We start from the raw sequence: 17220 nt of genomic DNA, 5'->3' as shown, positions 1-17220 counted from the left end.
CTTAATTGAAGCTAAAAATACTAAATGAAATAGAAATAAAGCTTAATGAAAAAAGGTTATTACGTCACATAATATCGCTGGATATTTGCAGATATGTACCCTTAGGTCAGCTCTCTGGTGCTTTTAAACTGAAAAGCCGGGAAGCGGAAATGGCTCCTGTTGCTTGGCACCGAACTGCAGCTTGACTCAGTGAAGCTGCTGCCCAGACTTTCGTTTTCATTTCTTTTGCCTGAAACTGTACCGATGTTGGCAGATTGAAGGAAAACATGGCTGGCTTGGAGGTGTTGTACACCTGTGTCGCAGGTAACATCACCTGCCCGCAGGACGCCGTTGTGTGTTTTGTTCACTGGGAGTTGATAAAGAACGGATACAGGTGCATCGGCTCAGGAGACGATGTGAGTTTGCTTAGTTTAGCTAAATCTTGTGTTAAATTATCCCACATTATGGCAAAGATAATATTTTCTTTTTACATCATTCTTACGCCAAATTGAGGAATGCAAATTAAATAATAGCAAAAAGATTCTGTATATGTGGTTTTCGATGTTTTTCAGACCGTAATTCCAATAATTCTTAAAATGTCGGTTTTTGCAAGGTAGTTCTGTATGTAATTCTCAACGTACATTAGCTATAGCTTCATAAACAAGCATCACCTCCCGTGTGGAGCTGACGTTAACGCGAAGAATTTAAAAGTGTGAGAAATGCGTTTTAGGTTTCTTTAATTCAGCTGTCATGGCTGATATTCAGTTTGACGGCATCTGTTTTAAGAGGGACAGTTTACCAAAACTGTCATGTCATCTTTAGCTAGCTAACCCACTGGGGGCAGTCATCCTGAAACACCACGGGAGTTTATGACACAGATTCGTGTTAGTATGCAGCCTTGCTATCCTCCACCCTCTCCCATTGTTCATTTTACAGAAATCTACAGGTAATCAGTATTATTTTTAAAATGAAGCATTTATAATGGGATTTAACGTGAAAAGGGAAGCGTTTGGCATCTCTCTGTGATTGTTTTATATAAAAACACTCTGGAATTACACCTACCATTTAGTAAACAGAAAGAGTAAGTGACCCAGTTCCAAATGAGACATTTTTCTTTATTTTGAACATGATGACATGGTGAAAAGTTTTTTTTTTCTTTAGATATAAATAATGAGAAATTTTTATGCATCTAAAAAAAATGAACTCACTCTACTGGATTCCTATGTGTATCATTATAATTATTATATTTATTTTTTACACATTCGTTTTTTATTTTATTATGTGGAATTTTTACATTATTGACCAATGTTGTTTTGTCACATTTTAATTATAGAGTTAGTCTTGTTTATGTTAGCTAGTTTTAGTCTGTTTTACTGCAGCAACACAAGAATCTGCAATTTATTTACAATTCTTTACAACAATCTTACAACCTTTGTGATGAGATTAGTATATGTCATATCTAATATTAACACATATTTCTTGCTGTATTTTTTATGTATTGTTTTTTTTATTTGCAGTGAACTGGCCAAATACTGATAACAAATATTGTGAAAAGAAAAAGCAGGTTTCTGATTGAATTGACCCCCTTTGTTTTTATCTGTCTTCACGGCCTCTGTGACCTTCCGGCTCCAGGCCCGCAGCAGTGATAAGAAGTCCGAGCTGCTGCCTGCTGACTGGAGTAACAACAAAGAGCTGTACAGTCTGCGATACAAAGCCAACAACAGTGACACCCAAATGCTCCTCAAGGCAATCACTGTTGATTCCACCTTGATCTTCAATCTGATGGTAAGCACATAAACATTTGATGGACTGGTCTCAATTAGTTTTCTAGACAATGGCAATTTAAAATAGTGCTTTAAAAATTATGTGGGGTTTTTTCCCTCTATAAATGACAGCAGAAACCTGAACTTTTGCATAATTCCCCTTAACCTCCTAGGACCTGGCGTCCACATATGTGGACATCGCATTTTTGGGTTGTCTAGACCAAAATACTTAATTTTTCTCTACAAGGGCCTGATATCCACTTACGAGGACGTTATACTGCCACTGTTCTATCAAAGTTTAAAACGAATGTCCTCATATGTAGATCTCATTTTTCTCAGAAACAAAAATTAGGTAAAAAAAATCTGGTAATTCTTAGTTTTTAAATTCATCAGGTTCCAATCAGCCCAAATAGCAAAGAAAAATTAAAAATGCATGCCATGAAAGAGTTCAGGTCTTAGGAGGTTAAGAAGAAGAATTTTTCCTCTGGATTATTTTTCATTGGAGCACTGACATAGACCGACCAGTTTATCCTGCATTTCAGTCCTGATGTAGGGATCCATAAAAAGCCTTAAAAGGAATCAAGTCTGATTTTCTAAGTTTGAATCTTGATGTTCAGAGCAGACATCACGGCAGCCAGGCGTGAGGTTGCAAACACTTTACTTTTAAATTTGTATTTTTTTCGGTCATTCGAGTTTGTATCGATTAAAATGTTTCGATTAGTTTAGTGTTTAGTTCAGTGCTAGTTTTAGTTTTTGTCATTCGTATACGGGTCGTATTACTGCACTGTAAGACTGGAGAAATGTAGATCTATGCAAAGCTCTGACACACAGTTGCGTAAAATAAGAAAATATGATTTAGGTTCAGTTTATTATTTGCTGGTTTGTTGAGATATTATTCTACATGTTAATCTATCTTTTTAATGGATCGTGTGTGTGTGTGTGTGTGTGTGTGTGTGTGTGTGTGTGTGTGTGTGTGTGTGTGTGTGTGTGTGTGTGTGTGTGTGTGTGTGTGTGTATGTAGAACTCCAGCACGCAGCAGGTGTCGGACTTAACGGTGAACATCAACGACCACGTGAACACTGACCAGCTTCACACATTTGACAGGTTATTTTTTTTGAGCTGCTCTACTTTATTAAGCTTTTATTCTATTGTCTTATGTTGTTCTGATTATTTTAATTGTTGTGTTAGACTTTTGGATCCTGTAAGGGACAAACTTTCCAACTTTAGGAAGAAATGTATGAATAGTAATAAAGTATGCCTTGTCCTCAGCCTGCCTTATAAGGTCATCTCAGATTGACACCCACTTGTTGTTGAAATCTTTTATTTGTTGGAAAAAGCCTATTATAAAAAGGTTGTCTGATAGGGAGGGTGGCCTTGAAGGGCAGTTTGTTTGATAACTAAAGATTATTTTGAATTGTGAATCATGCTTAGCAACTCTGGTATAGTCAGAAAATAAACATATAGAGCTGAAAAATAAATCAACTCATCTCTCTTCTCTGCAGTGTGTTCAAAGATGCAGACAGTTTGTCAGAGAAGGTGAAGACTCAGCTGCTGCCCCCCCAGGACAGACCGACGGGACAGAGAGCAGAGAGGAAGAGTCAGCGGGATGAGGAAGAAGAGGAGCAGAGAAGAAGAGGAGAGGACAGTGACCCCCTCCGCATTCCCAGCAGGAATCCTCGCCAGGGGACACACCCTCACTGGTTGGTGATGATACAAACTGTGCATGCAAAACTTTACAACAAAACTCAGATTTATTCATAAACTGATCGTTAAATATGTACATTTTACTGTCATGTGTGACACACAGTTATGGTTAGCACATATTTGTAATGTTCCTGGTTTCTCTCTCTTTTGCATTTGTGGACAAAAGAGGATACTGCCTGAAACTATGAGTCAAATAGAGATAATAAAGAATGCCTTGCTTACTAATTTTTCTATATCCACCTACTTTTGCTCATTAATGAGGTTCTCCCACCAGCATAGGATCAAGTAATTAATCTAATGTACATTCATGAAGTTTTAACCTTATATTTGTGGTATTTCTAGTTTTACTCAGGCTGAATATAGTTTAGTCTATTCATTGGCAGTCTGGCCTGTTCAGGTTTTCCTGTTTTGTGTGCATTAATGTGCATGGCCCACTCACTTAATAATTTCGAACAGTCTAAAAGTCCAGTTTAACCTTGAACGATTTTAGATTTGTTTGCACTTTGCAGACTTGGAAAGAACTACATGACAGAAAATCAATGAACAACCAACAAGTTGTAATCCTTAACATTTTCATGGCATCAGAGCCTCGTGTTATTAATATTTATGACTGACATTTTGGCATTTGATACACACACACACACCTCTGGATGTGCTGAGGTTGTGGCTTGTAATATGTCTAGACGGAGCATCTGTTGGCAAATGAGGACAGAGCTCAGGCTGTGTGTGTGTGTGTGTGTGTGTGTGTGTGTGTTTTACTCATGTTCAGGGACCTAAATCTGTTTACACATTCCCTTCTGGGGACACAAAGCAAGTTCCCATAAATTAATTATTACAAGGAAAGACTTAGTTTAACGTTCTGGTAAGTGTCCAGGGAATGAATGTGAGTGTAATAGGTGTGTGTGTCTTTGTAACATCCTTTTTCGGTTTATGTCCGACAGTATTTTCACGGACCAGCCTTTAAGGTGTCGCGGATAAATACAACAAAATGAAACCAGTACCGGTACCAAAAAAGGAAGATTTATTCATAACACACGGGAAAAGACCCAGGGAAACAGAGTTAACGATAAAATCAATTAAAAAAAGAAAGAAAGAAAAAAAAGATAAAAACCCTGAAAACCATAAATTTCACACCCGAGCCTCAACTCTTGCGGCCCGGTATCAAACGACTGTGTGTGTGTGTCTTTGTGTGTTCTTGTGTTTTTGGGACGTAGACTGTTCACGGTCACCTTGTGGAGACTGCTTCCTTTCAGGGACAAACAAAAAGTCGCCATAATGTTAATTATTAAACATTGGGCCGAACAGTTGGTGTAAGGGTGGGCTAAGGAGAAGGTTTGAGTAAGGTTAGGGTGAGGCAAGTCAGAGAGCAGTAAGTACAGACACAGTGTTGTAAAGAAAAGAGGTTTGAAGGCTCTTAGTGAAACACTGTAGTCATCACTCTCCTTCTCATATTTGTTCACAGTCCGCAAGCAAGCGGCCATTAGCCAAAACAGGGATGATATACTGCACCTGTCCTGCACTATTACGCTGCACTATTTTATGTAGCTTGCCAAATTACATTAAATAACATGATCCATGGTAGTAGCTATAAACAGTACCAAAGATGGATGGAGCCACTCTCTGGTGTGTTAAGTCTCTTTTGAAACAGACGTAAGACCGGAGTGCATCTGACTTACAAGCTGGATATACTGTTGTCTCACAGGTTAACAACTTGTCATTACCTAGTGAACGTACCCTGGATAATCATCATTTCTGAAAATTAGAATTTCCACAATTTACCAAATAAATTCATGTTTTAATCAGTTTGACCTGATTGAGCTGATAAAAGCGTTTGCTGAGGTCAGGGCTGTGACCACGCCTAACTTTTTTGTCTTTGATATTAACTAAGGAGTTTTTTTCCTTACTGAAAATGGACTTTTGGGGGGCTGACTGTAAGTAAGCACGATTGCTCAGCATATAGTTAAGGCAGGGAGTCTGGGCTACCTTTTGTAACAGATGTCTAGGCATTTTCCTGATGATTCTACACATTTGAAAAACTAAAAACTACTTACAATATGAATTAAGCTCCATTTAAAAATGTTTAAACATATTTTTCTTTGGTGGAAAAGACTGTTTTGGCAACAGCTTTTTTCTGTCTAGAACAGTATTTATTTTAGTCATTCATAGTGACACAAAGCAAAGCCAACACAGGGTGGTTAGATGGTGCTAACTGAATTTAGCTCATCTGCAAAAATCTGGTTAGTGTGTAACAGTAGATGTTATAGTGTAGTAATAGAAAAATGGCAGGTCGATGTAGCAAATAAGCAAAGTTAGCTTGGATAAATTAGCTGTCCTTTTTTTTAATTTTATTTTGTGAAATAAGATGGAGTGCAATTTATCCATGTTAGCAGGAAATCATTATTCAGAATAAAGTAAGAATAAACCAAACAGTCCCTTAGATGAATTTCACTCTAGTCCATCTCTGCAGAGGTGGTTCACTACCTGGCTAAGCTTAACTAGTTAACTTTAAGAAACACCAGTGCATTGGCACATACTGGTGTTTTAATGGGTGATGTTTGATAGAACTATTCAAAAGCTGAAGAGAGCAGGGTTGTTTTTGTTTTTTTAATTCGTTCATTGTTTATTTATAGTAAACATGAAAATCTTTAACATCCACTAAAAGTGACTTTAAATTTAACTTATGGCAGCATTTTCTGATAAAAATGCGCATTTTGTATGGTAATGTTAAATGTGGTTATCCTGGAAATGAAGTGAGTGTAATGTCATCTAAAGTGATGGAAACATGAGCACATGTGTGAGCGAGAGCTGCAAGACAGAATCACTCTGACTTTCACTCCTCATCTCATCTCCCTCCTCCTCTTCCTCCCCCGTCCTCTTAGCCATGACCCGCTCAGATGAGATGCGAGATGATGTCAGCACTTTATCGACCTCACTGCTGTCACCTCCTTGTCCCGAGAGAGGTGCAGACAGAGGGGGAGGGAGATGAGGATGAGAAACGGTGACAGATGGGGAGAAAGTAAAAGTTAAGAGGAGAACAGACCAAGATAGTGGAGAGAAAGTAAGAAAGCACTCCTGAATCCTTAAGAGAAGATTCGGGAGTGACAATTCAGAGAAACAAGCAGAGTGAAGGCAAAAGCAAAAACTGAGTTAAAAGCGAGTAGAAAGAGGAAAGACAAGGGAGGGGGCAGAACCTGAAGGCCTGAAGGTTGGATGAATCAGATGTGGGACTCTCCACCAGTCTTACTAGAAGCTGAATCAAGCATGCCTGTGTGTTTCTATTTTTAAAGTTACTCTTAGAGGAACTGTCTTTTATAAATGACATTAGTCATTGATGATTCTAAGCTGCAGGATCCAGTTAAAGTGAAATAATGATTGTAGGATGAATAAAAAAATGAGAATTATAAAATAAATAGATAACATGTTTTTGTTAAGATGGAAACTGTTACCCCCCAAACATCTAGGAAATGTTAGAGAATCAGAATTAGTTTTCAAAAGTTAAACTCGCAGATTCTTAAAATGTGTTGCTTTTTGCGTTGGTTTTTGCTGACCACTTAAAGCCCTTTAGACTACAATCAGAAAAGTCCAGCTGGGATTTGAACCAGGAACCTTTCTGTTGTGAGGTGACAGTGCTAACAACTCCTTTACTGTGTCTCCTCAGTCCTTCAGTCCAAAAGTTTTCACATTTGGGAAGCCTTTTAAAAAATAATGTTTTTGAATTTTTGCATTCTTTTAAATATACCAGAATCAGAATACTTTAATAATCAATAAGGTAACTATGTATGTAAAATAATAAACCAGCTAGCGATTGTCAAATGGACATCAATATTCTGCATTCAAAATGCAATAAAACTAAATTTTCTACATCAACTATCTTCCCAAAGTTGAGCATTTTTAAATTCTAAAACGAACCAGATTCAGTCCTCTCAAACAAGCCTCGAAAGGGAATGTTCAAATTATATGAGGTCCGTGTATGTACAATTAAGTACAGCTTTCAGACCACTCTGAATGACAACTGATCTATTTTTTTCTACTCTTGGCTCTAAATGATGTCACTAAGAGAGGATTTCCCTAATATGGTCGTCTCGCACAGCTCTTTTTGGAAATCCACAAAAGTTGATTCTGTTCATCTGGATGTAACGTTTTCAGTGGCAGAAACCTTTTGTTTCGAACAATGGGCTGGGAGATCAGTTAATTGATCATTAATATGCAAATTCACATGACCATTGATCAACAACCCCTGATCAAAGCCCGTGATCAATGGCCACTGATCAATGGCCATGAGTACCATTTACAGAGAGTTGGGGAATGGCTGCAATCACAGCATTGTACGATGGTGAGAGATGTACCCTTAGGCCCCCTCTTTGAGAATTTGCATATTAATGATCAAGGAACTGACCTCCCAGCCCATTGTTCCTTCAGTTATACTAGTTTAAGTCATTATGCAAATGTACAGTTTATAAGATTGGGGAAACCTGCAGTCAGCTGAGACTGAAGAAGTCACTTGGATGAGTGACGTAACGTTTCTCCCACTTAAACGTTACGTCCAGATGAACAGAATCAGCTTTTGGGGATTTTCTTCCCTGGATGATTGAGAATGCATCAAGTAGATCTTTTTCACCAGAGATTTTTCTTCACGTTTCTCTCTGAGAATCTTCACCTTCTGGTTGTCCTGACAATTTGACTGCCTGAAGTAAGTCCTACTATTATCCCAGAGGACCAAAGGAGGAAATGCCGAGGTTTCAGTGCTGGAACTGTCCCACTGATTATCATGGGGAATGTGAGGCGCTTAGTCAGTAATATGGACGAGCTCGGTGAGCTGATTAAGACTCAGAGGGAACACCGTTAGTGGAGTTTGATGTGCTCCTTGCAGACGTTGTCATGGCAGCAACCAGAAATGTGGAGGGATTGCACTAGATGTGATTGAAAAGTAGTCTCATCTCGAACACGCTGCTGCAAAGGAGCGTTTCAGTGGCGTAAATATTAAAGTGCATGCTGAATGCATTAACATGCCTGAGAGAGTTCGTCATATCATTGAATTCAGTTTGAATCACCGCACTTGGGATGTCTTCCTCAACTGACGAAGGTCCTCCAAATGACCGTGGCTGTGTGTGGTAAATGGCTATGGATAATTAATGGACCCAGACCATCCTCTGCACCACTTAGCGGACATGCAGCTGAACTCATTTTTCTCACTCTTTTATCTCCTCAGAAACATGGACACATACAGAAAGTCTTTACCACCTCATAACACATTCGTTTTACATTTAAGCTGCTCATTGTATGATATAAGATTTTTACATTTTTATAATTTTACTTTTATTGTAAGGTGTTTTTAATGTTTTCGCTCTTGCAGTGGTGAATTTTGAGCATAAATAAAGTATTTATTTTTATTAGATGTTGGTGAAGAAGATTGTCAGTTGTGTTTCACATATTTGACACATGTTGCTAGCTGTTGTAGTTTGTTTTCCATTGTAAAATGATGTTAGACTGATCCTGTATTTAACTGGTTTTGATGTTTACAGATGTGTGTGTGTGTGTGTGTGTGTGTGTTTCAGGCCCGACCCCATGGTTCCTCCATTTGCAGCTGGAGGAGCAGATCTGGATCCCTTTGGGTGAGCCTGTCTCTTCCTGTCACGTTTAAATCCTTTAAATCTGTTTATGGAATTCAATCTCAGACATACATTTAAGCATTCTCCTGGGTTTTCCCTAATCTGGGATTTGAGGATGAACAGTCGGCGCTCACAGCAGCGGACAGCTCTGGATTACTGGCGCGTGTCCAGCTGAAAGCGAAGCTTTAAGCTCAGATGTCAGAGAGTCGCAGAAAAGATGACAAACAAAAGCAGCTGCAGACTCAGAATCTAAGTTTAGTTTTAACATTAATTTTTTATCAGCTCGAGCTTTTCTATTGTGCTAACACAAGCTTTGTATTGAAGTACCTTCCACCAGGACACTTTTTAAATCACTGAAGGTTAATCTGAACCCATTGTTTCCCCATATGTAGCTTTAAGTATCAGCTTGTCAAAATATCTCACTGTAATGTGGAAGTAAAGCAAAATAATCAAACCCAAGTTTTTGTTGAAAGCTGCCCTTTAATAACTGATTGATATTTTTACCCCAGGAGTATGCAGGCATTACACTTCTACAATAAGTCTAGGTAGTGGCACCAGTATAAATTTCATATAGAGAGCTATTGCTTGGCATACAGGGTTCAAAATCAAACATATTTTAGTCAGAAAAAGATATTAACATTTTAAAAGATCTCTACAAGTCGCACTATATATGATTCAGGGACTCTTTGCTTCTATGTAAACATGAAAACCTGGTTAAAACAGACCTGTGGTCATAGTTGCTCAATGCTCGTCTTGCTTTGTTGCACTTTCGTCACGTTTGTAATGTTGGTATGTTTGTGCTTTATTGTTTTTAGAGACGAAATTTAGCCCGTCCAGAAGACGGCTGATGGCACATTGTTTTTTACAGTATAGATGTTATAAAAGACGGACATAGTTACTGTGACATCACCCACTCTTAAAACCTCGCCCTAATTATTTTTGCTGTCAGCACTTGGTGTTGTGTAACCAGATGGGACTAGCAAGGTTAATGAGAGTAACAGACAAATCTGAAGGTAATGGGCGAACACTGGACAGTCCTCTTATTTTTCTTTAAAAGTGACCATAATTTACAAAATGATCTCCCTGTTTTATTCAGTATGACCTGAAACAGGCGACTCAGCCCATGAAATCTACAGGAAAGTGTTTAATGAGGTCTCAGAGTGAGGACCAACAGCCCAGGGCTGTTTTCCCACAGACGTCTTTATAACCACCAGGAGTCGTCTCCATCTGGCCATTAGAATTAAAGTTTGCTTAAGACACTTTAACATCAACTTCCCTTTTCAGACTCGAACGAAGCAAACATCTCCAAACTGAGTCACAGCTATTATGTAAATAGTTTTCTTACAGTTTTTAATAATTGCTAAATTCAACCCCACCTTAAGATTTTTCTGGTTCACTTACAAGGTGAGCTTTTGGCCGAGCCCTGCAGAAGAGCCAATAAGGCCCATGAGAGGTTTTTAATGGCAGCCAAGTGATCCAGTATGACCCACAGCACATGTACACAAAATGTAAAAAGGGCAGAGGGCATCCATTTGTATAAGTTTTTGCAAGATGTTATTCCCCCTAAACCTGTGCTTCAAGTACACTGATGAAGTGGGCATGTTTAAAAACCAACTCAAGGTGGACTTTATTTGTTGTGTTTAGTGTTTATTAGCGTATTGTTCTTTGATTTGATTTGATTTCTGTACTGGGGAGCTCTTTATGACGTCTGTTTTTGAAACAGTCCTGTTTAGATGTCGAGCGTGGTGTAAGCTGGATAATACTTTCGAAACCGCCGCTCCGCGGTGGGTGGTTTTTAGCTCCGTCATCATCCATTACAATCATGAAAGTACAACTTGTTTAGGATTTTTTTTTATGTCATAATAGCATTACTGTTACTTAACTAGTGATTTATTTTTAAACACTTTCAGATAAAACCTGTAGCCTGTTTATCTTTGACATTTCAGTGGGATTTTAGAATAAAGTGAACAAAACCACCTGACATGTGTCCTTCTCTTGAATCTCTGAACTCCGCCTCCCCTCCTCAGGTCTCGCGGCGGTGGTGGGATGATAGTCGACCCCTTGAGGTCAGGTTATCCTCGCTCTGGCTTTGACCCGTCTAGTGGGATACCAGACATTCTGCCTCCTGGAGCCGTTCCCCCAGGAGCTCGCTTCGATCCGTTTGGACCCATCGGACGTCACAGACCAGGGTGAGAGACACACGCGCACGCACATGCGCCTCCATCTGTCTGCACTAATTCAGGCTGTAACAGCTCCTCAGCTGTGAGGCTCCACTGAACCTCTCAAAGGGTCAAAGACACTTTGAATTTCTGACATAAAATAAGTTCTCAAAAAAAAAAAAGATCTTATCTTTTGACTTGATCAAAAATCCAAATCCAAGAGCAGCATTAAATCAGTCAGTGGTCTTATTAAAGCTTTTTTTTTTTTTAATTCTCAGCTGCAGCTCCACCAGATTTAATGCAGCAGAAATGAAACACAACAAAGCTGCACCCATTTTAATCTCAGTAATACCAGATGGCCTCTCCATTTTAGCAATTTAAAGAGTTTTGAGGAGCCACCTTACATAATGGAGGCAGCTCTTGACTCTGTGTCAATCCAAATAAAGGCTTATAACGGTTACAACATCTTAGATTTATATAATTTACTCCACTGAAAGACACATTCTTCACAGAACAAATGAGAAAATTGAAAGCAGCTTTGAAGCAAATTAAATACAACAGTTGTGTATTTTCTTATGTATTATAGAAACATTTGGTGCCATTTTCAAGATTCATTATAAAATAAAACTTTGCATGATTATCTAATAATCATGCAAAGTTGCCTTAAAGTTGTTGTTTTGATATAAACGTGAAGATAATGACAGAACAAAAAAAAGTATATTAGTCACCTTCCAGCCTCATTTATAGACACAGATTTTAGTGACTCTGTAACTAAATAGACTAATAAAGCAGATTTAATAAACAAGTAAAGGTTGCCTATTGTCCTGGAAAAGAAAAAAACCTCTTAGTTCTGTAGTAAGATTGTGTGTTTAAAGTTCCAGCCGCTCTGTGTCAGTCCAACAGCCGTGACCGTCCAGCTCAAGTTCCTGCTGGAGAGACAGAGGAGTCCCCAGCAGCATTTTCAGCAAATACAATGAAGCAAAGCAAAATCGCCTGCTTGGCATTTATTTAGCTCCAAACTGATGTAGATGAAACTGACAAATGAGACAACCATAAGGAAAATAATTAGATGAAGGATGCCTCTGTTTGCAGCCTTAAGTGCTGTGAGTGTGCAGAAATGCATACACAGTTTTTCAATCTGCTCCTGTTATGAATTTCATCTGCTTTTCAGCCCCAAATAAAGGACAGAAAGCACTAAAGACGGTTTAATTGTCCTTAGAGCCTCTGCTTTGTGTTGTGAACAACTGAAATCAGTGCAACAAAAACTTTTGTGCTTTCCAGGTTGACTGTGCATTATCTTGAATTATAAAGGAGACACAAAAAACTTTTCCAAATAAAATAGCAAAAATCAGTCCAACAGCAGGCAGTGGACTCCACTAATCATCGGCAGCCAGTGTATTTGCTCCATTACCTAACCCTGCCCTGCATGCCTCAGCCTGAACACCAGGAGTCAAAATTAAAATAAGACAAAATGTGAAAATATGACAGTATATAAAATATGACAATGGTGAATGGGCCGGCACCTTTTTATTCAGTTGAGCACTTGGTTACTCCTCATTCACCAAATCACACACACATTCATACAGCGCTTTTATCTATGTCTAATCTGTGCACTCACATTCACACTCACACTCGATCCTTGCCCAAGTAGACTTTAGACGTGTCAGGGATCGAACCACCCACCTTCCACTGGCTACAGTAACAACAGCTCTGTTTCTCTTGTTTTTGTTTTTTAGGCCGGACCCAGACCACATGCCCCCTCCTGGCTACGATGACATGTTCATGTAGTACCCTGGATTGTTTCCTGTTTTTCGACTTCCTGTTTGCTACTTACATCAGCATCTTTTCCTCCAGCCGATAGCAGCCGCCTTCTCCTCTCTGAGGGTTTGGTTTCATCCGTGTTTGTGGCCTGAAGATTTTCATTTTTCTCTTTTTGAGAAGGAGGGTTTGTTTTCTGATTGCTCATTTCATATGAATTAAATCTTTTGGATGCAAACTGACATAACAAAAACCCAGTTACTGCTGTCTCAAATATCCATGACTTTGAAATAAAAAAGTTGCTCCAATGTAAAAGAGCCCCTAAAAGAACAATGCCAGACAGATGAAGGTTTATGCCATTGCGCATAATAAACTAATATTTTGTCTTTTATACTGACATCTGAACATTGCTGAGCAGTATTATTTTGTGAAGTAATGAGGTGACATTTGGCTGCAGGGTGAGATCTGCGAGTCTGGAGATTACTGCATAAATGAAAAATCTCAGCTTTGATCAACAAAGCTGCCGTCAAAGAGGCAGAACCACCGAGATGCTTAAATCTAAAAACACGAGTGAAAACCCCTCTCTCTGCCCTTTGCTTCCTAAATAATAGATCCCATCAAACTCCATCTACCAGTTTATTAATAAAAGAGTGCTTCTTCTTTTTCATTTTTGATGTGAAAATATTAAAGAACACTGAAACATGGTTCTTTATTTGTGTTTGGATTGTTGTCAATTGAACAAGTCTATTTAATTATCTCAGTAATATATACTGAATAAAAACCCTTTGACTAGGTGCTCTGGTTTTTGTTACTGAACTTTTTTTTTCTATGAACTGCACATCAAAGATGGACATACCCACTGTTGCATCCTCTACAGTAGCTACTGTGTTGGTACTGGACAGTAATCAGGAATTTGGGTTTTGGTCATATATTTTTTTAATTTATCAATTAGTGCTAGCTAGCTTGGCCAGCTAAAACTGTACAGGTGCATTCACAGAGAAACACAAGCTGACTCCTAGTGTAAAATTACTCACCAAAACTGGATCACAGGTACCTTGGACAGGCTGTAGTACAACTAACTATACAGCAAATCAAATGTTCTCAGAGGCACCAACAGCACAATCGGGATCTTAAGGTCGAGATCCATGTCTGTCGACTGGACCAAAGCAGCCACACGCCTAAATTTAAGTTTTAATAATTTTAATAATAATGAGTTCACATCTCAAAGTTTTTAAGAAGGTAAACCGCATTTATGGAGTCTTAAAACAGTTTCAACATCAGGCTGTAAAATTGTTTATTTTAGCTGTAAGGTTGGATACTTTCACGTGGGAGACCGTGGATGCTGACTCACCGTTGGAAGCAGCCTCAAGTGGCCAGCAGAGGAACTGCAGTGGTGGCACGGACACTTAATTTCCAACCTCTGAGCTGTTAAACATCAGTATTAGCATACTGACATTAGCATTCAGTTTAACAGAGGCTCTGTCACCATGGTTGCAGACTGAGATGACGTTTCTCTTCAGCATCAGATCGTGGAGTTTTAACAGCTTGTTATAAACTCGGTGTTTTCAGGCCTTTTCTGTCTCACACTGTGTGCCTTTTTTTTTAATCTTCTAACAAGCACCTGAGAGAGCACTGCTGTGACCAGAGCATCAGCTTCCTGTGCTATATTTACCTCTCAGCACTCCCTGGGCAGATAAAGGAGGACTGGAGATGGCTGTTTGTCGCCTGCCTGCAGGGGAAATAACAGCTTGTTGAGCTGAAACTAATGAACAATACATAGCTAAAGAGGAAGTTTGTGGACCAACTTTTTCTTACAGTGCTGGTTTCTTGAAGAGAAAAAAGGCCTGTAAAGAAAATGATTCATGGCTCACATGTAAGGTGAAAAGCTGATGAAGACCAGTGTCTCTAGAACCACACAAGGCTCGTTTCTCATCACCCGTGGCTCCCTGTGTCTCTATGTGATAGACAGGTCACCTGTGCATGGTGTACCCTGCCTTTTGGCCAGCAGCCCTGGATGAACTGATTAATATTTTGGATATTTTTTATTCTAAATAACCCTGGCAGTAAGGAATATTTTTTATTCAATTCTGGAAACAAACACAGGGAGCAGAGAATCACAGTGATGTCACTCCTGGTTTTCCTTAAAATTCTTGTAGCAGTATTTTGAACTAACTGAAACTATCCAATGGTCGTGTTTTTTTAATAAATAAAGGCATGAATAAGCTTCCTGCTGGGATCGCACTGGAACGTGTATCTGTCTGAGATGACAAAAAGATAAGATAAGATAACCTTTATTAGTCCCACACGCGGGAAATTTGTTTTGTTACAGCAGAAAGTGGACAGTGCAAAGTTATATAGAAAAATTAGAAGAAGAAAAAACACTGGAATAAGGTTAGAATAAGATACTGTACACAACTGTACACAATAGAATAAAATAGAATACAAATGCTATATACAATTGAGTATAATACAACGATGCCAGAAAGAGTAAAATGATTTGGTTACAGCCCTAGTATGGTCAGTGAAACTTTGATCACACTAACATTTATCACATGGATTCAGGCTGTAGATTCAAGTTGCAACTGTGCATTTTTGTTTTAAACATGTCTCTCTTAAATTGAAGGAAATTGTGTTGCATCCAGACTTCCAGTTTTTCAAGGCAGGATCAAAGTCGTTTGTGAGACAGCCAAATGAATCTGGGTGTCGTTAGCATAGCTATGATAAGTGGCCTTGTATTCTTGAATGACTTTCCTTTAAAGAAAGCATGCAAAGACAACAGAGGCTCAAGGACTGATCTTTGGGGGACTCCATACAGTATTAGGGTTTTCTCTTATTCACAAGTAGAAACATAATAATCATTATGAGGCCCAAATATGTTTCTAGCTTCATGCAGATTTTTTGTGGACCAAAACTTGCTCAAACAAACTGCAGCTCCTCTTATGACCACGTGAGGCTGTCACTAAAAGTGAGTCATACCCATGTTTAAATATCCAAAATCACAGCAGCAGCCCTTGTTGTTGTTGATATTTACAGCCGCAAGCTACAAAAATCATTTTGAGATCAAAGGATTGTTTCTCTCTTCAAAAACAAATGTGAGGTGTATTATATTTTATTTAGGTTTAAAATTAGGGGTCTGTGTGTCCTCACGTTCACTGCTTGGAGTCCCTGAACTGGATTTCGTTTGATGTGTTTGTGCATTTGGGGCATTTTTAAAGAAATTCTCTGATGCTTTCCGAGGTAAATGTTCTCACACATCAAGAAGAAGTTTGTGCTCGAGTATTGATCAGTATTTGTGTGTGTGTTTGTGCAGCACTCTTTCAGCACTAATTAGCAGCTCTTGTGTGTGCATTGTGTCCATGTTGTTTGTGGAAACAGCACGCTAACCAAGCTAGCTAAGCACTCAACTGACTTGGAAAAGCCAACACAGGAATGGCTGCATGGTGTTCTTATAAAATACAAAACTGAGTTTACCCATTTGAGCTCATTAGAGTTTGGACTGTGGGGTATGTTGCTCTAAGATGTTGTCTGTGCTCTCTCTCAAATGCCCCTAACTGTGTTGTCAGCACACAGTTTCCTCCATCCTTTGACTTCCTCCTCTTTAAAATTCATAAAATGAACAGAGTTGTTTTCTCCTTGATGTCTGTTTCCATTTATTTCAGGATATGTTAAAAGTTATAGTTTTAGTTTAACACCACATAAACAGCCTTTATGTTTTGCTTTGTTAGGATGTAAATGGCAGCCAGAAGAGGACAGTAAAAAAAAAGAGTGAGTGGGAGTGACAGGGACATAAATCAGTGTCTGAAAATCAAAACTCACAGCTCAGTCAGATTCATCTGATGTTTCTCCTATTAAATTTAATGAGAGGTTCTGCGTGAGGCATACTTACCTTTAGATCGTCAGGGGGTCTTTACTAATGCTCCTGTGTGGGTAGAAAGATAGGCAAGGTTCTCATTTTGTCTTGTGGAAAACAGTAATCTGTGACATTTATGAGTCATGCTGACTGGGGATTTATCTGAATCCAGAGCAGTAACACTTAACAAACAGAGAAATAATAAAAGGGACAAGAAACAAAAACAAGAGGAGACCAAAAAAAGACATCATGCAGTTTTAAGACAAAAGAACTCAGTTTAAAGACTGACAGTAATAACAATGAGACAGAGTGCTGGAGACAGACTAGAAAATAGAATTTAATGCTAAAGAGCAAAGTCTGTTTTTAAAAATCTAAAAATAAGCCACAACCAGCTCAGC

The 17220-nt window shown here is 38.7% G+C and overlaps 1 protein-coding gene across 1 annotated transcript; it reads left to right on the top strand.

The window, feature by feature from the left end:
* Positions 1-152: 152 nt before the first annotated feature.
* On the top strand, positions 153-13768 carry psmf1 (proteasome inhibitor subunit 1). Its single transcript, XM_063473379.1, has 7 exons — positions 153-395; positions 1612-1764; positions 2764-2846; positions 3245-3442; positions 9002-9058; positions 11083-11244; positions 12951-13768. Exons 1-7 carry the CDS (start codon positions 267-269, stop codon positions 13000-13002), a joined length of 834 nt encoding a protein of 277 aa, XP_063329449.1. The 5' UTR covers positions 153-266; the 3' UTR covers positions 13003-13768.
* The last annotated feature ends 3452 nt before the right edge of the window (positions 13769-17220 follow it).

This window comes from Pelmatolapia mariae, linkage group LG5 (genome assembly GCF_036321145.2).
Source record: "Pelmatolapia mariae isolate MD_Pm_ZW linkage group LG5, Pm_UMD_F_2, whole genome shotgun sequence".
Classification (NCBI taxonomy): Eukaryota; Metazoa; Chordata; class Actinopteri; order Cichliformes; family Cichlidae; genus Pelmatolapia; species Pelmatolapia mariae.
Note: the sequence above shows the minus strand (reverse complement) of the source record. Positions and strands in the feature narration are given on the sequence as shown.

Bases quoted from the DNA above. Each gene is read 5' to 3' on its own strand.
- psmf1 (XM_063473379.1), top strand. From the start codon at position 267: ATGGCTGGCTTGGAGGTGTTGTACACCTGTGTCGCAGGTAACATCACC. The intron at 1,765-2,763 runs GTAAGCACATAA...GTGTGTATGTAG, and splicing joins CCTTGATCTTCAATCTGATG to AACTCCAGCACGCAGCAGGT. The intron at 3,443-9,001 runs GTTGGTGATGAT...TGTGTGTTTCAG, and splicing joins CAGGGGACACACCCTCACTG to GCCCGACCCCATGGTTCCTC.